Here is a 27669-nt window from a genome sequence, read left to right on the forward strand (position 1 = left end):
CTGGCTTCCCCCAAAAAATAGAGAACACCCAGAAAGGATGGATGGAGGACGTCTGGATCAGGATGACTCTAGGAACAGTGATAGTGGATCAAGGAAGACATTCTGAGCCTGAATGAAGAGGGTGGAGAGATGGGACACAGGAGGGAGAGAGGAGGACAATCGTATCCCCTTCAGGAGCCACGTCTGAGAAGGCAGGATTCCAGGCAGCACGGGGAACAATGAAAGGGATTAGACTCCATCGCAGGGCGCAGAAGATGCCGTCCGTGTCCCATCCACGCCCCACGGCGCCACCGTGTCCTTGTGCAGTAACTCCTGCTGGCATCCAGGGCCGGGACTAGGGTGAGGCAGGCGACGCACCCAGCGTGCCACGTTCCAGGGGCGGCTCAGTCTCAGCTGTTGACCCTGCACCTGCCTGACTCTGAGAGCAAGCGCCTCCTTAAAGTGTGTGCCCTGGGGCCTCACTGGTTTCCCCCGAGTCCTGCCCTGTCTGCATCTCTTTGCCTGAGGACTTTCTCCAAAGCTGGGGCAGGATGCTCTGTCCAGGCACAAAGCTGTCTCTCTCTAGACTATGAAATAGCCCCGCTCCTCATCCTCGCCTTCACTGGGTTGTGTGTTCTACACCTTTTTCCAGAGCTTCCACGGGGAGTGGGCTGCAGTTGCCCACCCTTCCTGGGCTGCCTCCTCTCGGCTGTCTCACTCCCCTCCCCCTTTCCTCTTGCTGTTCTCTTCTCTTCCTAGGTAAACTGCTTGCACTGGAATCCTCATCTTATATCTACTTCTGGGGAAACCCAAACAGAGGCAGAGGAAACTCAGACACCTAATGATACCATCTTGGTGGGTTTAAAGAAACCTGAATCTCCTTTCTAATATACGGGTCAGTAATTCTGCAGCAAATTGTGGCTGGACCGGGTCTGCCCTCAGTCCTGAGAGGAGACAGTGCCAAAGTAACCGGTGCATCCAAAAGCAGTGCAAAGCGTAAAGGGGGACCAAGAAAGAAAGAAAGAAAAAAAAAGTCCTGGAATTGAAATGAAAAGAGGAAAAGAGAAACAGCCCCGAGGATTGGAAAGTGTTCCTGCCCTTGTACGTTTCCCTCCCGGAGGCGAAGTCAGCGCTGGCTTGATAAATAGAAATATTCTTGGTGCAAAAAGAAAACCGGGTGTGATTAGCATCTTAAGGAACCCAGGGCACTAGGAGGCTGGAGTGGAGGACAAAGGCCCAGGCCAGGGAGAACAGAGAAGATGAAAGGGGAAGAGAAGGAGGGAGGGCACAGTCTGCCAATGAAACAATGAAAGAGAAACCTTGGCTAAATAAGCCCTTTCTTCCAAATGATTCTGTTTAGAATTTAGCAATAGAGACAGTGGGGTTTCCAGGGAGTAGAAAAGAAAGGAAGTGAAAGGAAAGGAAATGAGTGGGGAAAACAGAACAAAGAGTTCTTTACTTTTAAGTAGCCCTGGGGCATATGTGGTGGACAAGGGGAAATTTCAAGAATACCAAGCGTTCCCCATGTGGAAGTTGCAGAGGGTGCTTCCTTGACTGGAAGGAAATTACACAGAGGAGAGGAAGTGATCTCAGGGGTGCAGATTTTATCAAATGAGGCTTCCCTTCTGGCATCTGTCGGGGTCCCAGCAGGAAATAGATGGGACCTTCAAATAGGGTGATTTGAGGATAATTTAATCAAGTGACTTTTTTTTTGTTTTTTAATGAAAATGTGAGCTAGCTGTGGGAGACTGCAGGGAATAGTGTGGTACCCTGGGGCTAAATGCCATGCCTAGGCCCAGAGGATTCAGTAAGAAGAGGTTCCCAGGACCCAGAGAAAGAGGACCTGGTCAGAGGTGTGACCTTTAGTGGCCTTGCAGCCAGCCCATGGTGACCCCAAAAAAGGGAGCTGAAGGAATAAGTACCTCGATGGCACTCCCCGCTTAATCCAATCTTCTGCCTGTGCTTTCCAGTGGCTGAACCCAGCCAGAGCCAGAGGACAAGGGACTCTGTAGACAGAGTCTGGTGGTTCAGTGGTTCTCAAAGTGTGGTCCCTGGAGCAGCAACACCTGAGAACTTGCTAGAAATGCTCATTTTGGGGTCCCATCTAGACCTGTCAAAGCAGACATTCTGGGGGTGGCACCCAGCAATCTCTGTTCTAAAAAGCCCACCAGTGACACCGATACACTCTCGGGTTTACGGAACCTCTCATCTTTTCTTTCTTTTTCTTTTTATTAAAGAAAAGTTGATTTACAATGTTACATAAGTTTCAGGTGTACAGCATAGTGATTCAATAATTTTTTTAGATTATACTCCATTTAAAGTTATTATAAAATATTGGCTATATTCTCTGTGCTGTACAATATGTCCTTGTATCTTATTTATTTTATACATAGTAGTTTGTACCTCTTAATCCCCTACCCCTATCTTGACCCTCCCCGCTTCCCTCTCCCCACTGGTAACCAGTAGTTTGTTCTCTATGAGAGTGTGTTTCTGTTTTGTTATAATCATTTGTCTTATTTTTTAGATTCCTCAATGATAATATATAGTATTTGTCTTTCTCTCCCTGACTTATTTCACTAAGCATGATACCCTCCAGGTCCATCCAATGGCAAAATTTCATTCTTTTTTATGGCTGAATAATATTCCCTTGTGTATATATACCACATCTTCTTTATCCATTCATCTCTTGATGGACACTTGGGTTGCTTTCATATCTTGGCTATTGTAAATAATGCTGCTGTGAACATTGGGGTGTGTATATCTTTTCAAATTACTGTTTTCATTTTCTTTGGATATATACCCAGAAGTGGAATTGCTGGATCATCTGGTAGTTCTATTTTTAGTTTTTTGGGGAACTTCCATACTGTTTTTCCACAGTGGCTGCACCAATTTACATTCCCACCAGCAGTGTACAAGGGTTCCCTTTTCTCCACATCCTTGCCAATATTTGTTGTTTGTGGTCTTTTTGATGATAGCCATTCTTACAGCTATGAGGTGATATTACACTGAGGTTTTGATTGGCATTTCCCTGATGATTAGCAATGTTGAGCGTAGGAACCTCTGATCTTATCCACAGAGATCAGCTTCCAGTTTAGAGAGGCAGGTGCAGAAGGCTGAAGGGCAAACAAGAGACCCAGGACATTTTCATTTTCTGAGACTTCAAACCCCCTAATTTAAGACAAGCCCCTGGGCTCAGGTGCATTGGAGTACTGGGCATGAGGTCCAGCAGACCCAGGTGCTAGTCTCAGTTCTGCCTTTTACCTCGTGCATGACCTTTAACAAGGTCACTTCATCTCTCTGACACTCAGGTTCACATCTTTCAGTGCAAAGCATGCAAATTAAGATGAATAAATATTGACTCTGAGCCTGGTTGTATAGACTTTTAAACCTAGATGACACTAAGTCTAGCCTCTTTGAGTCCACAGGCAAGGAGCAATGGTCCAGAGATGTAGAACCCTGCCCGCAGTCACGCAGAGTCTGTAGGACAGCAAGGACCAGAGCTCCGGGCTCTTGCTGCCCCGATGCCATGAGCTCCCTACCAAGGAGTCCCTCTGCATCTAGACTTACCTGTGCTCTTGGGGGAGCATGTGCTAAGGTCTCTGGCCTCAGAGCAGATGGAAGGGCAGGATGAACTCTTCAGAGGGGCTCTTTTCACTTCCAGGGAGGAGTCAGATTCAAATCAAACTCAGGGGCTTCTTCTCAGAGCTGTTTCTCTGCTGATTTCTGGGGAGACCGTACTGGATGTCAGAATGGGTGCCTTGTTCAGTGTTCCCAACTCCCCCTTCTCCTTTGCTGTCTCTGAGGGTGACTCCTGCCTGGGCCTTACAGAGTGACCCGGGTGCAGAAACCTTCAGTGCCCTTGTGTGTCAGAGGACTTGTTCTGGCCCCTGGAGCCCTCTCTGCCTGCTTGCCGGGACTGCCAAGAAATCAAATGTCCCCAGGAGCAGCTCTCCATCCATGACTGATGGGGGTGCGGGTATAAGTACCCCAGGTCCCTCCCCGCTGAGGCGGAACAGCTTGGAGGTGTGTGTTCACACTCTCTCCTGGAGTAACAGGAGAAAGTAAGCCCCAGCTGTCTACAGCGGTAACTTGCTTGATGACGCAACCCTCATTGGTTTCCTTCCTCTCTGCCTCTTACTTCCCATTCCCCTTCCAGGGTTTCCCGGGATCATCTCCCAAAGCAAGTCCTTGCATTTCAGTCCTTGTCTCAGTTTCTGCTTCAGAAGGAATCCGGATCAGAAACCTTTCTCTCTTTCTTCAGAAAGTCCCCTTAGTGGGGTATGGGCTGGACATCCTGCCTAGGATGAATCCACAAATTCATCAGATAGGCCGCTGTCCCCCTAACTTCTCTCAGTGCTCTGCGCCTCTACGCTTAAGTCCCCTCTGTGGCCCCAGAGCTCTCATCTGTTGGAGCAGCTTCTCACAGGGCCCGGCAGAAGGGAGCAGCCCAGCCTCAGCCCCAGGGAACTGACAGCATGAGGAGACGCACAGAATGTCGGGCTGTTTCCCTGTCACCCCCGGGCCACCCGCTACCTGGGTAATGGTAATTCAATCAAGATTGAACGAGGAGACCTTTAGCTTCAGTGGGGTACCTGGGCAGTCTCAGCGGGATTACCTGCCTCCTCGCTCTCCACTCGTGCAAGATGATGGCCTTAACATTTCCAGTACTCCTAGGAAATGATTTTTCAGCTCCACAATTCATTGTAATGAGTCAAATCTCTTTTCTCTGAAAAACTGCACCTTTTCTTTACCTTCCTCAGTGCCCGGAAGACAGGAAGAGAGTACATCCTGTATCCAAATGATATTGTCTTCCCCGCCCCACCTGTCTGAAGTGATGCTCTAAGTGGATGTGACTTGAGAAGACTGACTTATCGGGTTACCTCTGATGATGGAGGAGGGGGGACGAGCTGCGGTTTGCTTGGAGAGTTAAAGCTGTGCATGGGAGGACACTGCGCCCTCTCCCCTGGCCAGGGATGGGGGGCGGGACACACAGTGGGATGGGACAGTGTCAGAGTCAGAACTGGCATGGAGGGCTGTGGAGGCAGTGCGTCTTGGGGTTCCCGGAGAGGTAGGGACCCCACTACTCTACAAGGAAGCTCTCAACCTTACACCTTCTAAGTTGTTAAACTTGTTGGAGCCTTGATTTTCTCAGCCACAAAATGGGTTATGATGAGAGTTAAATGGCATAGCATCCATAGGCTTCTAGAATGGTGCCTGGAGCATCTTACGTGCTCCACAAAGATAGATTTCTGTTCCTTACACCCAGCACAGGTGAGTCTCTAGTCTCACGGCCTAATTCCAGTAAAAACTTTTGGTCTTTCCCAAGACGAATTGAATAGCCAAGGCACCCCCTATGCTAAATAACTGAACATCAAATGGTCTGTACATTGAAACCTGAGTGTGCATCAGAATCTCCTGGAGGGCTTGTTAAAATACAGATTGCTGGGTCCCACCCCAGAGTTTCGGATTCGGTGGGTCTGGGCTGGGACTCCAGTATCTGCATTTCTAACAAGTTCCCAGATGTCATTGATGCTATTGGCCAAGGAACTATATTTTGAAAACCACTGGTCTAGAATTACAATAAAACTGAATTCACACATTTGCATTGATTTCTTACAATACACCAGGTGCCTTCATATCTAACTGCTTTTCATCCTTGCAACAAGTCTGCAAAGGTAGAAAGGATTTTGATGTTGTCGTTGGGTAAATTGAGGCTCGGGAAGATACATCAACTGCTCTGGGTGATAGAGTTAGTGACAGACCTCAGGTCTGCCTTCAGAGCCTTCCCAACGCGTCCTTCTCTCGTGCTGAAGGCAATGATTGGCTGCCAGTCTTGGGTCTGCAGGTGGGGTGAGGGGTCAGCTATGAGGCGAGGAAGAACTTGAGCACAGGATCCAGGCACACTATGCCAGCCTCGTGTAGAGGAAAGAGCCTGGGTCCCAGGCCAGGTTACCTAAAATCAATTGTATGGCTAAAAGCAAGGGACCGGCTCCTTTCTGGTTCTCAGCCTTTCAGACACAAATATGAATTCATATATTGAACAGATAATTATTGAGCACTTACTATGTGCCATACACTATAGAGGAGTTTAGTAAATAGGGTGCCCTTTCTTGAATAGGGCGTGAAGGAGAGCCATGGGTTAGTCAGATCGTCACAGAAATAAAACTGCTCTAAGAGCCCTGAAGACAAGTACAGGGAGCTATCAGAGTCTGGGGTGGAGAGATCATAGAAGGCTTCCTGAGGAAGGAAGATTGAGCTGAAGAGTGAGATGTTGCCAGTCTTATGGGGTTGAGGGCATTCCTTTACACGTGCAAAGGCCCTGTGGTCAGAGCAGACATCATGCATTTGAGCAACAGAAAGAAGGGCACGGTTATCAGAGTAATATGTGGGGAGGCGGGCATGAGGCTGGACTGGGAAGTAGGTCCCAAACCAGATCATGCAAGGCATTGTGGGGTCTGGTCAGGCTTTGTTCTCCGTCAGTGATGTCTTGGAAGTGATTCATACCAGCTTGCAAGAGATGATGGTTAAATTTTTCAGGAATTGTGAGTCAGTTGATACCACCTTGGTAGCTTGAAATCAGTCATGGTGGGAGTATTTATATCACAGAAATCAGATGTTACAGATCAGGGCCATTTCTTCCTCCAGAGAGCTCTTTGTTAAACTTCTACAACCTACCACTGGGCTTTGTTCGAAAACTACAAGGAACAGATTGATTCTAGAGGGGCAATGTTTCTGTTCCCCTTGAGTTGTGTTCTGGGGAGCTCTTTGGATCTCCATGTCTTTGCAGTTATGCCTTCTCTCTACCAGTGGCCACTGGTTCTCTCCTCCTCCGTGCAAGCCAGTGCTGGCCCCCCTCCTGCCTCAGCTGAGAGCCGGGTGAAGCCAGGCTCCTGCACCGCCTCTTACCTCACCTTTGAGGGGTTTGTTTCTCCTCTATGTGACTTCTTCTCTCGTCTTGAATATCAAACAAGGAATACCAGATTAGCTGTTTCTCAAGCTTGCAAAATGTAGATAGAGCATACTGAACATTCTGGGCTGCTTGTAAATTACTTTGTATAAACTCCTTTACATCGCCCACTGCCCCGTCTTTCTCCATGTGCATGTGGATAAACACAATTTTTTTATCCTTCTAATTATATAAAGTTAGAAGGAGAAGGGGACACAGAATAATATTAGCATCTCCCAGAAGGAATAAATAAACCATGAGGGCAGTGCTCCTCCTTGCAATGCCTTTCTGGTGGACCTGAATAGCTGAATTCTGCCCTTTCATGAATATACACAGTAACTCTTTGCCTCTGCAGAAAGATGGATTTACATTTTGTACAGAAGGGCAGATGGGAAGCACTAAGTTTCTAACCGTCTCCGCCATCAGCTCACTGCCTGCCTCACATCCAGCCCAGAACCACCATTTATTAAGCACCTGCTGCATACCAGACACTGTCCTCACACTTTTTTTAAGAGCAGTTTTAGTTTCAGAAAAATTGAGCGGAATGTCCAGAGAGTTCCTGTTTACTCCTACTTCCCATCCCCCTTCAGTTTCCCCTGTTATTAACAGCTCGCATCAGTGTGATACATTTGTTACAATTGGTGAACCAATATTGATCCATTTGTTTTATAAGGTAGTATCTCATTTTTTTATTGAAGTTTAGTTGATGTACAATATTATATAAGTTACAAGTGTACAATATAATGATTCACAGTTTTTAAAGGTTATACTCCATTTATGGTTATTATAAAATATTGGCTATTTTCCCTGTGTTGTACATTATATCCTTGTAGCTTATTTTATACGTAACAGTTTGTACCGCTTAATCACTTACCCCTATAATGACCCTCCCCTTTCCCTTTCCCCACTGGTAACCACTAGTTTGTTCTCTGTATCCGTGAGTCTGCTTCTTTTTTGTTATAATCACTAGTTTGTTGTACTTTTTAGATTCCACATATAAGTGATATCATACAGTATTTGCCTTTCTCTCTGTCTGACTTATTTCACTTAGCATAATACCTTCCAAGTCCATCTATGTTGTTGCAAATGGCAAAATATGGCTGAGTAATATTCCATCCTATATATATATATATATATATATATATATATATATATATACCACATCTTTTTTTTTTTTTAGTGTTTGGTTTTTTTTTCTCTTAACATTTTTATTGGAGTATAATTGCTTTACAATGGTGTGTTAATTTCTGCTTTATAACAAAGTGAATCAGTTATACATATACATATATCCCTATATCTCTTCTCTCTTGCATCTCCCTCCCTCCCACCCTCCCTATCCCGCCCTTCTAGCTGGTCACAAAGCACCGAGCTGATCTCCCTGTGCTTTGCGATCCATTATTACTAGCTAAAGTCCACAGTTTACCTTCGAGTCCACTCTGTGTTGTGCAGTTCTGTAGGATTTAAAAACTGTACAGTGACACATATCCACAATTACAGTATTATACAGAAGTTTCACTGCCCTAAAAGTTCCCTGTGCTCTACCTCGTCATCCCTCCCCCCAAGCCCCTGGCAACCACGGATCTTTTTACTGCCTCCATAGTTTTGCCTTCTCCAAAATGTCATAGAGTTGGAATCATACACTATGAAGCCTTTCAGGCTGGGTTTTTTCACTTAGCAGTATGCATTTATATTTCCTCCATGTCTTTTCATGGTTTGAGAACTCATTTCTTTATATTACCAAAGACGTGGCTGTACCATGACTTGTTTGTCCATTCACCTATTGAAGGACATCTTGGTTTTTCTTAAGTTTTGGCAATGATGAATAAACCTGCTATAAACATTCATGTGCAGGTTTTTGTGTGGACATAAGTTTCAGCTCATTTGGGTAAATACCAGACAGTAATTGCTGGATCATATGATAAGAGTGTGTTTAGTTTTGGAAGAAATTTCCAAACTGTCTTCCAAAGTGGCTCTACCATTTTGCTTTCCCATCAGCAATAAGTGAGAATTCCTGTTGCTCTGCATCCTCGTCAGCATTTGGTGTTGTCAGGGTTCTGGATTTTGGCCATTCTAGTAGGTGAGTAGAGGTATCTTTTTGTTGTTTTAATTTGCAGTTCCTAATGACATATGATACTGAACATCTTTTCATATGCTTATTTGCCATCCATATATCTTTCTTCGTGAGGTGTCCGTTCAGATCATTTGCCCATTTTTTAATTGGGTTGTTTTCTTATTGTTGAGCTTTAAGAGGTCTTTGTATACTGTGGATACAACTCCTTTATCGGATAATCTTTTTCAAACTTTTTCTCCCAGTCTGTGGCTCATCTTTTCATTCTCTTAACGTCCTCACACTTTTCATGCCTGCATTTTCTCATTTAATCCTCCCAACATTCTGTGAGCTATATAGTATTGAGCCCTATAGCATTTTCCTAAGAAAACCAAGGCTTAGAGAGATCAACTGACTTGCTAAGTGATGGAGCTAAGATCTGAACCCAGATCTGACCCATAGCTGCAGACCTCCCATCACCACGTCTACTGTCCTACTTGCCACAGGTTAGCCCATGTGGGAATAAATCTTGACCATTTTGTACTAAAGTACCCTTTCACAGTCTCAGAAGATAGTCTCTATTTGGATGCTCTGCAGAGCCCGGCATGGTGACTTGCATCTAAGTACCTGAATAGGGCGTAGAAAGCCCTCTTCAGTCTAACCCCCACCTACCTCCTCTGCCTCTTCTCCCACTGCTAATTGCCTCGCATTCCATGTTCACAAGACAAGAAACTGTTTGCAGGTCGCCGATATGCTTGCTTTTCCAGGACCTCTGCTCTCACTCTTGCTGTTCTCTCTGATGGAAAGACCCTTCCTCGTTGTCCATTGGTCAAGCCTTACTTTCAATTCCTCATTCACACATCACTTCACAAAGCCCTCTAGTCCCCACTTTCTAGACCTTGAAATTTCACTTCTGTGTACAGTCTGTCTCCCCCACTACATTGACAAACTCCCTAAGCACTTGGAAAATACTTTCCAAGTCCCTTCAACAAGCCTGTGTGTAGTAGGTGCTCAGTGAATTTGTTCTTAATAAATGAATAAAGAGGTGATATTGACAAACACCATCATCTGGTGGTTAGAGGCACTCTCATCATTAAGAACATTTAACTAAAAGAAATAAGTTTGTTTCTTTTCTTTTTCTTTTTAATCATATTTGCTTTCAGACTTTCAATTTTATTTTATATTAATGAAAATTCCCTTTCAATGTTTTACACCAGAATCTCTGTTTCCAGTGCTTTAGACCTCAAGGGCAGGCATAACTCAATAAATAAAGGAGATTTTTTGAATCGATAAGTCATTAGTGAGACCAATGAGTGAAAACACATTATGCATTTTTCACTTTTTTGAGCCTTACAGTTTCGTTAACCTCTGGTAACAGGGCTTAACAGTCTGAGCTCAGAGTCAGGTGCTGGGTCTTGTCTGAAAGCCTGCTGGGTGGATGTCCCCCAGGACGTCCCACTGCAGGAACTGGGGACCAGACACTTGCACAGACTGCAGTACCTGCGAGATGCTAGAAGTCCAGGAGGGACAGCACATCGCGTGAACAGAGCAGGGATTCAGGGTCAGACAGTCCTAAGATAGAATCCCAGCCACTTGTAGGCTGTGTAATGTTGGAAACTTGCTTAATCTCTCTGAGCCCCAGTTTCTTCATCTGTGAAATGGGAAGAATAAAAATACTACATCATTAGTATAATAATCTATGGAACAATTTGGAGGAATAAATGATTGAGTGAGATAATGTATGTGAAGCCTCTGGTATCTACCATCAACTCCATAAAGATTAGCTTCAGACTCCTTCCCCACTTCACACCCCACTCCGCCACCCACCCAAAGGGATCACTTAGACCTCCCCCCCACTCCCTCTGGTTGATTCCACGGAAACTCTTCCGCATGATGAGTGAGAAACATGGCATCCAGTGTAGCTCAGTATCTAGCACAGTGTCTGCCGCATGGCAGATGCTCACTTAGCTATTTTTGAATTGATTAATTAGTTAATGAATGAATGGACGTGGGGTGGTGTCCTGTCCAGCCCCGGCCTGCTTGTCCATCCTTGGTCCCATTCCTTGCCTTCTTCTGCTCAACTTTCCATCATAGGGGTCTGACCCTTGCAGGTTGCATTTCTCAGCCTCTCTTGTCAGCTGGCTGCTGTTTGGCCAATGACGTGCACTGGTTGGAGATTGGAAGGTGGGAGAAAGGAAGAAGCCGGGGTATTTCTCCCTCTCTCTCCCAATCAGAGGCACCTTCTTGAACAGTGAGGGAGTCTCCTCCTTTTCTCCAGCTCCCACCAGAGAGGCCCACTGCAGCTCCAGCTTCCACAGGTGGCCCCCACCCCTGGGCTCTGGTGCCCTGGCTTCCTCCCTCTGTCCCACTGACCCTGGGGAGGCAGTGTCTCCTTGTTGATGTTCATCTCTGAGTTACTTCTCCCTCCTCCCTTTAGCCTCTCAACTCTTCCATCACCCAGGTAACCACTTCTCTGTCATTAATTCCCTCTGTTGTGTACCCTTGAAGTACTTTCTACTATCCTGCTTAGACCCCTCTGGGGAATCAGGAGTGTCTGAGCTCAGAGTTAAGAGAACCCCACTCTTCCAAGCTCCACCATCCGCTGGCCATGTGGCCAGTCAATCCTTGGGAGCCTCAGTTTCCTCATTTGTAACAAAGGTTAACAGCATCCGTCTTACTTCTCTCCCAGGGTCACTGTGAGAGTCCAATGAGATAATCCATTCATGTACTCACTGAGTACTTATTGAGTACCTGTCACAGGTGCGTGCAGAGGATAGAACAAGGAGCAAAACACCTAATGTCCCTGTTCATGGGGGTTCCAGTCAGTAGTAATAGGTGGCCTTGTAAACTGCAAAGTTCTGGAAAAAACTAATGGGATATGGTGACCCGACTTCCTTGATCCCCATAAACCCTTAGGGGGTGCCCAGAGTTCTCCAGTCCACTTATGGGGAGCCCTAGCCCTGCCCTAGAGTAAGGTGGCCTGGCCAGTGGATGCAGCAACACGCAGTGATACGTGCATAGTGACGGGGACGGAAAGCTGAGCCCCTCCCCCCACCAGAACCAACCCAGGTGTTCTGTTTACATGTCCTCTAGCATATCGGAGCTCACTTTAATTAACTGTAAAGGATTAGCCTGATTCTTCTGCTGTAATAGGTTTTTTTTAAAATCATTTTTACTGGGTGTTATTTGAAGTAAGTGTGCCATTGACTAAAGCCTGCAAATCTTGTTTGTGCCTAGATTGTTTTTGAAATGGTATTCTCTGTAACACGATTTTTAGTTATTGATGATCTCTTTTAATATAATGATTTAGTCAGCTTCACTTGAATGATAGTACTGATAACAATATGTGGCCGACAGTCTATTTGCAGCAATATTCCAAGAGGCAAAAGGCAAGCGTTTGTGCAGTTGTGGAAAATAGGTAAATTTGCCAGTTTTAAGCAAGCATGAAAATGGGGCATATTAATTTGGATCTAACACTTCTCGCTTCCTGAGTGTTTTCATATGGTCTTTCCTGCGTTGTCCTCTGGAGAAGGCGTTTCCATCCCCATTTTAATGACAAAAATCACTAAGATTTAAAGAAGCAGGTCACTCTCCCCGGTTGGTAATGACAAAACCGGAATCAGAAGGGTGGGTGGAAAAAAAAGAGAAGCAGCATATACAGGCCCTTTTTTAAGGCACAGTAATCTCCCTAAGCCTCAATTTCCTCATCTGTAAATGGGGATAATAACCGAGGGTGATGCTAGGGGTTAAATGAGAGCGTGTCTGTCAGTAGCGTGGTGCCTGGTACATGATGATTGATAAATGGTAGCCCTAAAGCAGGGCAGAGCTCACCCGAAGCCTTCTCATCACCCATCCCCTTGTTTTCTGCTCTCTCTCTCTCTGCAGATGACCATTCTCGAGTGAGGCTGCTGGTGCTGGATGGAGACCCACACTCCGACTACATCAACGCCAACTACATTGATGTGAGGCTCTTCACGGGGCTGGGCAGCTGGGTTCTGGGGTTGGCTGCAGTAGGCTCAAGATCTGTGGCTGTGCCCCCAGCCGCTCCCCCAGACAGTGGCCCTCCTAGAACAGGTCCGGAGGGTCCGGCTCCTCCCTGTAACTAGTGTAACCCAAGCTGATTAGCCACCTAAAGCTGCATCCACTTTCAGGCTGGCTGGAGTAGCCTGCTCTGTGGGACCCCAGGATTGCCAGTTTTGTTCATTCACCCATTAATTCTTTTATATGTATGTCCGTTTGCCCATTCATTCATTTATTTGAAGGTATAGCCATTTATGCAACAAAAACTTCAGAATACCTACTGTATGTTGGATGCTATGGGAACCATAAAGCTAAAAATGCCATGGTCTCTACCCTCTAAAACCTTAGCAGGAAGATAAGCTGTGCACATCAATAATTCCAGGGCAGACTAGAAAGTGGTGAGTGTCATGAGTTCAGATAAAATGCTACAGGGATTCAGAGGGGGGAGAGAAAAAGTCACTCTTCTATCAGGAATGCGAAGTTTGATGTGAACCAAAGCTTCAAGCACAGGTAGAATTTAAAATCAAAGAGGGGGAAGATGGGCCTCTAGCCAAAGAAAAGCACAAGCTGAGATGTAGCAGAGGGTATGTAGCCGCTCAGTTTGAGGGGAGCAGAGACTCTATAATGGGAATAGTGGAAAATAAGGTTGGAGCTAGATCACTGATGCTTTGTGATCAAACATAGGAAGTCAGACTTTATTTTGTAGGCAAGAGAAAGCTATGGAAAGTTTTTGATCAAGGAGGTGACCTGTTCAGAGCTGAGCTTTGGGATGATTTATCTATTATCCAGGGTAAGATAGATGAGAGGGAAGAGGGTCTGGGAATAAGACCCCCAGTTAGAAAAGGGGGCTGCTTCAGTGTTCCAGGGAATATGGAGGAAGGAACTAAATACAACAGGAGCCAAGACGGGCGTACATGGAAGTAAGAGAGTCTGTAAAAGGGAAGCATGGTCACTGGAACCAGAGAGACATCCCAGAATGACCGATGCAAGCCAGGCTTCTGAGGACCTCAGCTAGGAGTCCAAGAACCTTGACGAAAGGTTCAGAGATCCACCTTGGTGCCTCTGACTCCCAAGTGTTTTTGTAGACAAGCTATAAGGCACTGTGGCATGCTTTTGAATTCCCCATTGTGTATTGCGCCTTGTGTTAGGCATTTGCCTGTTTGCCCTCAGATCTATTCCTTGTCCTTCCCTGTTCTGCTTTGTGTTGCTGGTATGCATATGTGCGTGTGTGCATTTGCATCTGTGTGTGTGTGCATGTGCGTGTGTGCGTGTGTGTGCATGTGTGTGTGTTTGTGTGTGTGTGTGTTTGCATGTGCATGTGTGTGCATGTGTGTGCATGTGCGTGTGTGTGGTGCGTGTGTGTATGTGCGTGTGTGCACATGCATCTTTGTGTGTGTGCTTGTGCATCTTTGTGTGTGTGTGTGTATGTGCGTGTGTGTGCGTGTGTGCAGGGAGGAGAGTGAGCTGACCCTTTAAGGAAGGTGCGATGGGAGATTGGCAGGTGATGGGAAGGGAGAAGCCATCGTATTTATCTGCCTCTCGTGTTTCCTGGGATGGCAGCTCCAGCAGTGGCTGCATCCCATCTGTGGCTCCATCAAGCAGGACCACCAGAGTGATCCAGCCTCGACAAGGTGGCCCCAGCTCCTGGGCCCTGGTGGCTTCTCTGTCTCCCGTTATCTGCTGGTTCTAGGGGTGACCACATCCTCTCACTATTGCTGATCTCTGGCTGGCCTCACTGTTCCGTTTTGCAACTCAGCTCCTCCATCACCTGTATAACCAGCTTCCTGTACTGAATTCCCTCTGTCTGAAACACCTGGAGTGGTTCTCCGCCTGGACTCTGGCTAACAAGGAAGTTCACAAGGAGATGGCCAGTTCTGAGCAGCCTGTCTCCAACCTGGAGAAAGCACTCAGCATTCACCCATCATGCCTTCAGCCTTTCCCTCATGCATCTAGTATTCATTTCTCACACACAGCAGATCCTCCACTGTGCGCTGGAAACACAGACCTTAAAAGGGACTCAAGTCTGGTGAGGGAGTCAGATAAGAAAAGAGACCCTCGAAGAGCAGGGGCCATGGGAACGTAAAGGAAAATCAAAGCCTCAAGGTGGGAGTGGGGTGGTCAGTGAAGCCTTCCTGGAGGAGGTGACACAGTGCTGCTTTAGCCAATGAGTGAGAGTCAGCCAATGGTAGTCAGGCAAGAAGGACCAATGGTAGCTTAAGAATTATTGATCACCTCTAGTGTACCAACATTGCCTTAACTAGTATCATAACTCACAAAGTAAATGCCATTACTACCCATTTCCAGATGAGTGAACTGGGGCTCTCAAGGTTATGAAACTTCTCCAGGATGTGAGGGAGGGGACAGCAGGAGTCTGCATCGTCGGTGCCTCCCCAACCTTGCCCTGCTGGCTTTGATAACGGCGGTAATGCAATGACAACAGCCCAGGGCTCTAAATGAGTCACTCTTGGGCCCGGTGAGGGGTGGTTTTAAATGAATCTGTTTATTGAGACCTCCCCATAGCCCTTTAGGGTAGATGACCACCCCCATTTTCCAGATAAGGAAGCTGAGGTTTAAAGAGATTGCAAAGCTTGGGCGTGGGCGTGGGCATCTGGTCAGTGGCAGAAGCAGGCTAGAAACCAGACCCGAATGACTCCCAGGCCAGGGCTCTTCGTCCTGCTCCTCTCACCGACTCAAAAGACACCACCTTGCACACAGCACACAGTGGGGACTCGGGCAGCACATGCTGAACCAAACTGAGTTGGTTCCTTCCATTTCTCCTTGACTTTGACTCTGGCTGAGTGGATGTGGCAGCCCTGACAGCCATGCCCACGAGGGGTCTGCTGGCCCAAGTTGCCATATCTGGCATTCATTGCCTGAGTGCTAACCGCCGGCAAAAGGCATTTTCCTGGATAGACAATCCAAAGTTGAGTGAGGATGTGACTGCGGTCAGAGCCAAGATGCACTTTGGTATTTTATAGGCAACAAAGAAAACTGCTTTAAATGCAAGTGAATCTCTGCAACACCAGTACTAATAACAGCACCCGTTTCTACCAGGTTCTTATCATCACAATGCATTCTGAGAGCCTTTAAGGATAAGAGGCCAGGGGTGGAGGTTAAGAGGCTTGCTCAAGGTCACACAGCTAGAATCCAGTTTTCTGCCCACCTTCTCCGTCTCTCTAGGAAGTAGATTGTGCAGACAGGCCAAACAGTCTCTGCTAGATGCTGTCTTAATAAGTGATACTGGACTCTGTGCTGTGGTTAGAGTCAAGGGCTCACGAGACCAAAGTTGTGACATGAATTCAGTCCTTATAGAGGCCACATTGAATCCAGGCCTTTCTACTCACTAGCTTTATCATCTTAGGTAAATTATTTACCCATTCTGACGTCTGTAAAATGGGATAATGCCAACCCGCAAGAATGTGACAACTGATGTGAAGTGTCTATCTGTCAGGGTACCATTGGGAGACAGAGGGTCACTCAAAGGGAATTTAATAAGAGTAGGAACAGGATTAAAGGAAACTAAAGGGGGAGGCAAACTGGCAGGAGTTCAGTATCCCCAGGCTAGAACCAGCAGGAAGCTCTCAAGCTCCTGAGAGCAGGGAGAGTAGCTGTAAGGAGGGGGCCGCCTGATTGGAGCTGTAGCCTTTGATGGAAAGTCAAGGCCAAGCCATGGTGACCTGATAGGGAGAGACCCAAAAGAACATGCATCCCAACCTCCCAGTGGCCTCTGAGCTCCTGCTTCTGCTCCGCATTGACCAAACCCAACTAGCAGCTGGAGGGCTTGGAAGCCATGGTGTCATCCATATGACCAAACCCAACTAGCAGCTGGAGGGCTTGGAAGCCCATGGTGTCGTCCATATGACCAAACCCAACTAGCAGCTGGAGGGCTTGGAAGCCATGGTGTCATCCATATGACCAAACCCAACTAGCAGCTGGAGGGCGTGGAAGCCCATGGTGTCGTCCATATGACCAAACCCAACTAGCAGCTGGAGGGCTTGGAAGCCATGGTGTCATCCATATGACCAAAGCCAGCTAGCAGCTGGAGGGCGTGGAAGCCCATGGTGTCGTCCATATGACCAAACCCAACTAGCAGCTGGAGGGCATGGAAGCCCATGGTGTCGTCCATATGACCAAACCCAACTAGCAGCTGGAGGGCATGGAAGCCCATGGTGTCGTCCATATGACCAAACCCAACTAGCAGCTGGAGGGCATGGAAGCCCATGGTGTCGTCCATTTGACCAAACCCAACTAGCAGCTGGAGGGCGTGGAAGCCATGGTGTCGTCCATATGACCAAACCCAACTAGCAGCTGGAGGGCTTGGAAGCCATGGTGTCGTCCATATGACCAAACCCAACTAGCAGCTGGAGGGCGTGGAAGCCCATGGTGTCGTCCACATGACCAAACCCAACTAGCAGCTGGAGGGCATGGAAGCCCATGGTGTCGTCCATACAGGTCAACCTCCCAGGGCACGAGCAGAGCAGGGAAGGGAATAGAGAGTCAATGGAGGAGCAGAGAAGACACCGAGCCTGAGCTCCTTTTAGCACAGTGTGAGCAGTACGGGGTGGAGGGGAGGGGAATCACAACAGTCGTGACCCGCTGTACACTCCAGCAAAGTCAAAATTCCCAGGGTCTCTATGGGGATTCCGGGCAGACACACCCTAGGTAGCTGTCTAGGGCTCACCCCTTGGCCCTGGTTTCCACCCAGCCAAAATCCTCCCTGCACTCCAGAGGGCTAACTGCCCATGCTAGAATCATTTATCCACAATTGGATCTTGACGATTCATTAAAACGACTCCATTTGGATAATGAGCTAGATGGGGCCAGCCCTGTCTAGGCCTCCAGAGGCCGTGGTTCTCCTCCTGTCTGAACCATCCCTCCGGCACATTTGTTTGCACACCCGAGAATGTATTGGCCACTTGAATCTGTTATAAATTACCAGTCCGGAAATAAATATCGTCTCTGGGTCCCCAGTAAGTAACAGATGCATGGAGCGCGGAGTGAGATAAATGCATGTTGGATGCAAAGCTCTTTCCCGTTGCTCACAGGCGGATGGAGGCATGCCCAGTGCCGGTTTGCAGGCCATGTGCGTGCTGTGTAGGTGGGACTTAAGTGAACTCAAAGTTCTTTTAAGGTTAGGAAGTTTTCTGTACCAGCTCTTGGGACATCCCCAGAGCAGCCCCAACTGAGCAGTACGTCTCCTTTCATCTCCATTGCTGAAGAGTCAGGTGGTTAGAATGCTTTCTCTTGGGGACTGCGTGGGTTCCTGGAGGCCAGAGAGGGTCTCTTGACTCGGCTGCCACGTGTGGACAGGAGCGCAGCATGCGTGTGTTCATTCTGTGTGCATTTATCAGCGCTGACTGCCCAGGCAGACTTCTCCATGCTGGGGACACAGCCGTGAGCAAGCCCGTCACAGCCCTGCCCTGCTGGAGCTCTCATTCGACTGGGAAAACAGACGATAAGCATGTAAATAAAGACTTTGGTGGTGAGTGCCCTGAAGAAAAGTAAACCAGAGAAAGCAAAAAAAAACCAAGGATGTCAGGGTGGGCAGGTAAGGGCTGTCTGTGGAGGTGACTGCCATCCCAGCAGAAGCCTGGATGGAAGGGGAGGGCAAGCCACTCGGTTATGTGGGGACGGGCACAGCAGGCACGGGTGGGGGCCAGTGCTAAGGCCTATAGGTGGAAACGTGATGGCTGCTTCTGAAGAAGAGCAAGACAGCCAGTGAGCCATGGGGAGGGTGGTAGGAAAACTGAGAATATTGCTGAAGGGATGAAATGGGAATAACAGGGATGTTGAGATGCCCAAACTAGGCTTAAGAGGCCAGTTCAACTGCAGTGACCTCAGAGAACACTTCTCTGGCCTCCTTGCACATCTTCCTCTTGGTGGCCCTTATCCCATTTTGTTGATGTCTACAAGCTGCTCAGAATCTGAGCCCACATCCATCAGGTCCACTTTTGTACTTCCAGTGCCTTGTACAGAGTAGTAGATGCTCAGTTAATACCTGTCAAGTGAATATTGAAGGACTGAGTGAGCAAACGAATGAACAAAATAGTGTAACTAAGTCATCTAACTCCCACAGTTGAAATGTGAATTTCTTGCTCAGAATTTCATCCCGTTGACGTTGAAGTGTGTTAGAATCTTCCAAATCCCATGCATTTTGTCTTTTGCCTTTTGTCTGCCAATTAAGGCCTTAAAGGAATGCCCCAACCTCACCTCAAAGACATATTCATGCACGTATGCCACTGACCAGTCTCTGCTGAAAACTATACCCAGCTCTGGGTGGCCTGTCCCACGGCCCAGAAGGAGAAAGTATTAAAAAAAAAAAAAAAAACTTATTGCAACATACATTGTAAGGGTGTTAATTGGGCATCTACCAAGCCCTGCAGGGCTTAGGAGGAAGGAGGGCTCATTTGAAGTGCAGTGTGGGAAGCTGGGGCATAGGGTACTTGGAAGGGCCCAGAGGGGGACAACTGGAAATGAGGCTGGAGATGAGGCTGGAGACAGGAGCTTAGTCCCAAGCCAAGGCATTTGGACATTATTGTCCAGGCAACGGGGAGCCACTGCAGGCTTTTAAGCAGGGAAACAACATAATCAGATGTACACTGGGGCGTTCACTCTGGCAGGAAGTGGATGGGCTCTGGGACTGGACTGGAGGCAGGGAGGCCAGCTTGAGGCTGTTGTCTTGGCCCAGATCAGGGAGGATGAGGGCTGTAAGAAGGAATGATGTGGGGATGACAGAAGAGGATGGACTTGAGAAACCGCATCTTTCCACACTGTAGGGTACTATTTTCTATTCCCAAGCCTACTCAAGAAGACTCACATAGTCTCATTCTTCCTGTGAGCCTGGGAATCACTGTCCGTCTTAACTCAAAGGAACAGAGAGCTCTTTGTGCCTCTCATCTTCCTTCCTACCTCTCACGGCTCAGAGAAGGGCTCAGTTACTACATTTATAGGCAGAGCAGGAAAGCAAAGGGGAGGGAAAGGCTTCCCATCTCAGGATCTCCCTGATGGCCAAAACAGACTTTTAATCATGGTAGGCACTCAATGAATACTTTCCAGATACACAAAAAAATAATAATAATAGCAAAGACATATATGTTAAATCCTAGACTAGTGCCTGATACATAGTAACTGTCATATATTAACTCACAACCCTAACAGCAAGGCTGTAGTATAAATGCTGTTATCCCCATTTAACAGCAAAAATTAATGAGGCACAAAGAGGTTAAGTAACCTGCCCCAGACCACACAGCCTAAAAGGGACAGAGCCAGGATTCACACCCAGGCAGTTTAAATTCAGAGTCCGTGCATAAAACCACCATGCTATGCTGCCTTTCTTTTTTTTTTTTTTTAATTTGTTGAAATGTAGTTGGTTTACAATGTTGTGTTAATTTCTACTGAACAGCACAATGATTCAGTTATACACATATATATACATTCTTTGTCATATTCTTTTCCATTGTAGTTTATCACAGGATATTGAATATAGTTCCCTGTGCTATACACTAGGACCTTGTTGTTTCTATATATACTAGTTTGCATCTGGTAATCCCAAACCCCCAACCATGCCTCCCCACCCCCTCTCCCCCTTGGCAACCACAAGTCTGTTCTCTATGTCTGTGAGTCTGTTTCTGTTTCATAGATAAGTTCATTTGTGTCATATTTTAGATTCCACATATAAGTGATATCATATGGTATTTGTCTTTCTCTTTCTGACTTACTTTACTCAGTATGATAATCTCCAGGTCCATCCATGTCGCGGCAAATGGCATTATTTCATTCTTTTTATGGCCAAGTAGTATTCCATTGTATATATGTACCACATCTTCTTTATCCATTCATCTGTCAATGGACATTTAGGTTGTTTCCATGTCTTGGCTATTGTTAATAGTGCTGCTATGAACATAGGGGTGCATGTATCTCTTTGAATTATAATTTTGTCCAGATATATGCCCAAGAGTGGGATTGCTGGATCATATGGCAACTCTAGTTTTTTTGAGGAACCTCCATACTGTTTTCCACAGTGGCTGCACCAACTTACGTTCCCACTAACAGTGTAGGAGGGTTCCCTTTTCTCCACACCCTCGCCAGCATGTTATTTGGAGACTTTTGAATGATGGCCATTCTGACCAGTGTGAGGTGGTACCCCATTGTGGTTTTGATTTGCATTTCTTTAATAATTATATGCTGCCTTTCTGGTTGGTCTCTCAACAGCTTGTTTATTGGGCATTTGCTCTGAGTTTCACACAGTGCCAGGCTCCACAGAAAATGTTTTAAAACTTAGGAGGCAGTGTTTGTCCTCAAGAAGCTGACAACCTCACTAAGAAGACAGGAACACTCAAGCAAAGAGTTTAGGTGGGGCTGTTGATTTCTGGTGGTTAATCCAACAGTTGTACCCATGACACTGGCCTTGGGTTGTTATTGACAGTCAACCCAGGTGTTACTAGAGTATGCCAGGTAATTATTACAAAGTACCTACTAAATATTTATGGAGCAAGTGGAAGTCTGAGGTAGAGAGATGTACAGGGGGCTCAGAAATGAATCTTTGAATCAGAAAGTGGATCCAGAACTTCTGAGACACCACGTCTGTTTCTCCATGGACCATGCAGATGACTTTTCTGGTTGATTTCCTAAAGAGGATCTTGAGGCAGCTTATCCTCCTCAGCAGAACACAAAGACTCATCAGCAACGTTTAAGACAAAAATAGGTGTTCATCAGACTTTCGGGTTTGTTTTCTCCTGAGATTGTTAACTATAAAAGAAAGTGGAGTTTCAGGACCTTCCAATACCCTCTCCACCAACAGGCTCCATAATTGGCATCTATATATTTTTTTAATTTATCCTTTCATTCATGTATTTACTCATTCAATAAATACTAATTACGTTCAATGTTATGTACTAAGTGCAGATCTGTCTCCAAAACTTGAACTTCTACCCAATATGATATACTTCCTCTCTGTAACAAGAAAGGGGACCCTCCATGTAGGACGTGCCCAGACAAAAGAGAAGGTTGTCCTCAACCATTCCCCAATGATTAGGATTATGGGGCACCAGAGTAACCACACATCAGAGCCCAGCAGGGCCTACTGAAGACTCTGAAATGTACAGGGAAATCAGAAACTGATCTCTGAATCTGAAAGTGGCTTTATCAGTCTCTAGGGCACACCTACCTGGGGTTCCCCCCCCTCCAGTGAAAGGAACTTCAGTTCCAAGCCCAGCCATGTAGCACAGAGAGGCAGTGTGGCATCTCTTTCTAATAGTTACTGATGCAAGGAGCCAGCAAGGTGATTGTTTTCTTCTTTTAGGTGCCCTACGGGGCCTTGCACAGTGTTCTGCATATAATCACGGCTCAGGAAAGACTTGGTGGTGGTTGATATCCCACAGAAACCTGAAAATTCCTTCTCCACCTTTCTCTGGGCGCATAGCCATAACTGATGGCCATCTGATTTTTGCTGGCAGTCCATGGCTCCAAGGCAAGCCTGCACGGGCCCCTCACAAGGAACTATAATAATAGCTAACATTTAGTGATGGACTAAGCATTTTACATGCATTATCTTATTTAATCCTTGCCACTTCTCTGGGAAATGTCTAATGCTAGTTTCATTTTGCTTATGAAGAGACCGAGCCTTGGAAAGGATAATTATTAGTATTGTGTTGTTTGTAAGCTTCACTGTACTTTTTCTTTTGTCATCCAGGGGTACCATCGACCTCGGCACTACATTGCTACTCAAGGTAAGTGCCCTCCTTTTCCTCTCAAGGGCCCTTGCCTTACACTGGAGGAGAGGAATGAGCTTCTACCAGCCAAGAAGTCACATAGCAGCAGGGCTGGAGAGCCTCCCGAGGTCTCAAGAGTGTTCATTTGTTTGGGAAGGAAGGAGGTGACAAGTTCAGCTATGGGGGGAGGGACGTAAGGGAGAGAGGAAGGTGGTGTCACTAGGAAATGGTCAAGAGAGGTGGGCCCTGGACCAAGAGCATCAGCCTCAGGCATATGTGCCATCAATATCCACCATCCGGAACTGGAGCTCTTGGTGCCTTATCTCCTCGATGGGTGTGTGCACGGGAGAGAGAGGCAGCCGACGCTCCTAGAAAGCAACTTACCAGGATGTTACCAGAAGACTTAAAAATGACTATACCTCTCAAACTGTGCTGGGAGGAAATCCTGTGGATGATTACATATGTGGACAGTGACACGTATAATAGGTCACAGTGTTACCTAATAGGAAAAAAAGTGAAAAACCTTAAATACCCATCAATTGGTAGATTGGTTAAAGTGTGACACTTCCATATTATGGAAAATTATGCAGCTATGAAAAATGTCATGGCAGGTAAGAGTTTTTAAGGGCATGGGAAAATACGTATAATAGATATAATGCTTATTATAGCAAATACAATATATATACACATATATATATATTTATACAGAAAAATGGCGTTCAAAATTTTGTATCAGATACACTTATTACCCTTGTAATTTTAAAAATGATGAAGGCCCAGGACATTGAAAGAGAAATTTCCAAGGAAATTGCTTTGGACTCTCAGATTCTATCTCCCATTTCTTGTCTGGTTTTTTTCCCTCCTTTCTGTCCAGGCTCCAGACAAATGCATTTGTCAAGCTCAGAATCGGGCATCTTCTGTTTGTGCTGTCAGCATCTGACTCCTGGCAGCTCCTCTGCCCTGCCACCCCACCCCCACCCCAATTTCCTTCCCGTCTCTCACTGAGGTTCTGGAGCCCAATTTTTGAAAACTCCCTTAAGCTATGTCATTAACCCCTAATATACGGTGATGGGTTGGCGGGAAAGTGGGGCTGGTGGAAAGGGTCTGAGCAGGAGGACGACGAAGAGGAGAAGCTGCGGGCATTTCCAGGGGACGCTGTAGACCCTGCTAGCTGGAGTGTGGCTTTTCCCGTGCACACTCTGACCTCACACACTTGAGTCCCCAGTCTCCGCTACTTGTGTCCCAGTAGGAATCGCTGACCTCACTCTTGCTCACCCATCCGGAGCCTTGACTGACCAGCCAGGAGGGACAAGCCTCTTGTCTGCTTCCTTGCAATTGCAATCTGACCCTGACACCTTCTCTGTTGGCAGGTCCCATGCAGGAGACCGTAAAGGACTTCTGGAGAATGATCTGGCAGGAGAACTCGGCCAGCATCGTCATGGTCACAAACCTCGTGGAAGTGGGCAGGGTAAGCCCCTCCTGTGGGTACCTGGATAGAGTTTGCTGGCTGGCGTTCCACTCCCCAGCACCTCTCTGTGCCAAGTGCCTCCCGTTCCACATTTCACCCTCACGGCACCCTACAAGGGAGAAATCCTCCCTCCTGTTTATAGTCGAGGAACATCTTTTCCCTTCAAAACCCTCTCACCCCTTTCTCCACCCTCACTCTCCGCTGATGACGTCATCTCATAGACTTTGAGGAAATTACAGCCATCAGACGTGAATGCTCATCTTCACACCGCCAAGCTGCATTCTACTTGTGTCTACAACCATCTTCTCATTCTTCCCCTCTATTATCAGGCTGAACCATAAGACATGGCTGTTTTTGTTGACCCCAAATGGTAGAATATCAGCTGTTTCTCATGGCGCAGCCTAATGTGATAGGAGAAGTGACTCTTGCCCTTTCAAAGGCAATTCCTAGTGCCTTGAATCACAGATTCCGCTCAAGAATTTCTCATTCTCCCCCCCTCACTTGGAAAGTAATTCTCTTTCCCATTGCTAGATTATTTCCCTCAGCATACAAACATCCTGAGTACCTTCCCCCTTAAAAATCTAAAGCAGGCAAACAAAACTGCTTCTCCTGTTCCTGCTTTTCTGCCAAACTCTGAAATCTCACACACAGGCTCCGCTTCTTCACTCCGTTCTCTTCCACCCACTGCAATGTAGCTGCTCCCTCCATCCCACCCACAGTGATTCGTCAGTATCCCCGGCATCCTTCATGCTGACAAATCCAATAGCCATTTCTCTCTTCTCATTCTCAACCTCTCAGCAGCATCTGACCCTTTGTTCCTCGAAACCTTGACATTCTTCAGGGTTCAGACCTTGGTCTGTCACTCTGCTCTGTCTCGACTCTCTCCTGTGTGCTCCTTAGCTACTCCTAGGGCTTAGAAATGGGACTGCTCTTCCCAGCTTTTGCTTTCACCTACTTGGTCAACTGTGGCATGTGGGTGGGTGGGTGCTGGGTTTAAAGGCAGGGTGCACTGGACACTGGACTCCAGAGGGCCTCTCTACTTATCACATGAGCTAAACTAAAGACAGGGCAGGTAAGTTTTTGTTCTGGCAAGAACCAGATAATCCATTAAAATAAAGAGTCCTGGCCTCCAAGATAATGGGAAGGGGGAGAATCCGGGCTGTCAGTCATGATTCAGCAAAGGGCTTTGGACATCTCGTGGCCTAATAGGAATTTAGGGCCAGAAGAGACTTTGTCCTTGAGCCCACTCTTATTTAGTCCATTGCCCAGTTTTACAGATGAGGAAACAGACCCAAAGGAGTGGAGTGAATACCCTGAAGTCACCTGGCCACGATCTCTGACTCCTGACTCTCGTTCTAGTGGTCATGGTCCCCCTACTCAAGACTGCGCCCCAGGGACTCAGGCCCAGGGAGCAGATACTGTGGACAAAATGTCCAGCCCAGGATTTAAGAATTCAGAGGCACATTCCAGCCTGTTCTGTAACATGTCCCCCCCACTGGAGACAGATTCCCTTGATTGTGCATCTAATTCGAATTGGGAGAGGGGACAGGAGAGCCATTTCTTCCTGAAACTCCTGCTTGGAGCGAAGTGCTGTGCCAGACGCTGTTGTGCCTTATGCATTACTTCACTTTATCTCACAGCAGTTGTACAAGGCGATGTTCCTGGTAATTATTCAGATGGCCTGGCTTTGCATCCTGGCTCCATCCCTTACTGACAGTTGACCTTGGGCAATTTTCTTAGCCTCCCTGTGCTTCTGATTCCTCATCTGTAAAATGGGGCTAATAATAATATCTACGTCATCAGGGTGTGGTGATAAGTAATAATTAAAGTAATCCGTGTAAAGTATTTGTAGAACACTTAATGAGCAGAGCTAGACGCTGTAAGCCGTTAGTAAGTGTTAGCTATCATTATTCATAGGAAGCTGAGGCTCAGAGAGGTTTCAGTACTTTCTGGAAGCTACTCAGCTACAGAGCGTTAGAACGAAGCAATGCATCCGTTTGCCTCCAAACCCTGTTGCACTAAATCAGCATTTCCCTAAGTGGGTTCCATGGGATGCTAGTCTGCATGATGCTTAGCGAACAGGGGTTTCCATGGTTAAATAGGTTTGGGAAATGCTGTGTACTCTTTTGCCCCTTTCGGAGAGTCGAAAAGCACATTAGCGTTAGCACGTGAACGAGCTGAGCAGTCCTGTAGCAAAGTGGCCTATTTAACTTTGTTTAATCCAGCATTTCCCAAATTCATTTGACCACAAAACCTTTTTCTGTTTGTTTTTGTTTCTTGTTTTTTACCTAACACCTATCAGCACCCAGCGGGACACACTGTGGGAAATGCCACTCTAAGCCGCTCGGCGTCCCCCGGAATGGTAATACTTTTGTTCTTTTACGGGGAAAACGATGATCTCTTTTTCCTCCTGCGGCATGTGACTCACAACCAGGTGTGGGAGTGGCTTGTTCATGGCCTCTGCACCCACCCCTGGGGCAGAGAGCCGTTGCAAACGTCTTCCTTTTGAGCCTAGCACCTTCCTTCCTTTTCCCAACAACGAGCCTTTCTCCTTCCAGCCCCCTCGTGATATTAATGACCCTCTCCCAGCCATGTCTGCTTCCACCTCCTCACTATTCCCACCTTTTATTCTCATCTCTGCTCTGCTGGTACTACTCAGCTGCCCCCAGCCTATCGTAGAAAAAGAGGACTCAGCCAAAGGTAGAAAACTGGCCACGTGACCTTGGACAAGTCACCAAACCTCCCGACTTGAGTATGATGTTCATCTGTACAATGGGGAGATCGCCACCTGCCTATCTCACCCAGGTCTAGTTGATCTCTTAGTGTGGTAATGGATTTGAAAAGTACCAGGAGCTCTGCCAAAGAAGGTACCAAAATTATCCCCCACGGCTCCAGTTCCTCTAGGAGTGAGCTGGTCCCTGTGTATCTTGCCCTCCCCGGCCAGCTGAGAACGCCTTGACTGAAAGTCCACCAAGGTCACCCTCGAGTTTATTTGGACGGGAAGCCAGGTGAGAGGGCCGCGCACGCTCAACCACCCACTCACTCGTACTGGCCCTGTCCTTTCCCGCAGGTGAAGTGTGTGCGATACTGGCCGGATGACATGGAGGTCTATGGAGACATTAAAGTCACCCTGATCGAAACAGAGCCCCTGGCAGAGTACATCATCCGCACCTTCACTGTCCAGAAGGTAAGCTTCCCTGCGGCTGCGTGCAGCCTGCCCCCCAGGCAAGCCGGCTTGTTTGTTCATTCAGGACATGGCAGCGACCAAGGGGCTGCTCTGTACCCACCCTGCACTGGGCACCAGTGAGAGTATCAGCAATCAGCTTAGACGTGGACCCTGCTCCAAAGGACCCCCGCCTCTAGCAGGAGGGACAGATAGAATTCGCCAGACAAATAGAATAATGACATATGGTAATAAAAGCCACAGAGGAAACATGCCAAGCGGGGGAGACAGAAATCCACGGGAGGATGGGGTGATCAGAGAGGACCTCCAGGAGGA

General features: G+C 47.0%; 1 protein-coding gene and 1 long non-coding RNA gene across 15 annotated transcripts in view; one reads left to right on the forward strand and one right to left on the reverse strand.

The window, feature by feature from the left end:
• The window catches only part of PTPRT (protein tyrosine phosphatase receptor type T), a 1093164-nt gene that overhangs the window by 1019588 nt on the left and 45907 nt on the right, over nt 1-27669 (forward strand). For 8 of the 14 annotated variants that reach the window (XM_082430071.1, XM_082430079.1, XM_082430078.1 and 5 more), the window contains 5 exons: nt 12858-12934; nt 22684-22720; nt 24073-24170; nt 26473-26532; nt 27241-27357. In XM_082430071.1, coding sequence (XP_082286197.1) covers nt 12858-12934; nt 22684-22720; nt 24073-24170; nt 26473-26532; nt 27241-27357 — 389 coding nt within the window. The remainder of the gene's footprint in view (nt 1-12857; nt 12935-22683; nt 22721-24072; nt 24171-26472; nt 26533-27240; nt 27358-27669) is intronic. The other 6 variants (XM_082430082.1, XM_082430077.1, XM_082430085.1 and 3 more) reach the window with 1 other exon arrangement.
• Nucleotides 1-27669, reverse strand: part of LOC309645405 — a 925297-nt gene that overhangs the window by 386512 nt on the left and 511116 nt on the right. The window lies entirely within an intron of this gene.

This window comes from Balaenoptera physalus (assembly GCF_965194825.1).
Source record: "Balaenoptera physalus genome assembly, chromosome: 16".
NCBI lineage: Eukaryota > Metazoa > Chordata > Mammalia > Artiodactyla > Balaenopteridae > Balaenoptera > Balaenoptera physalus.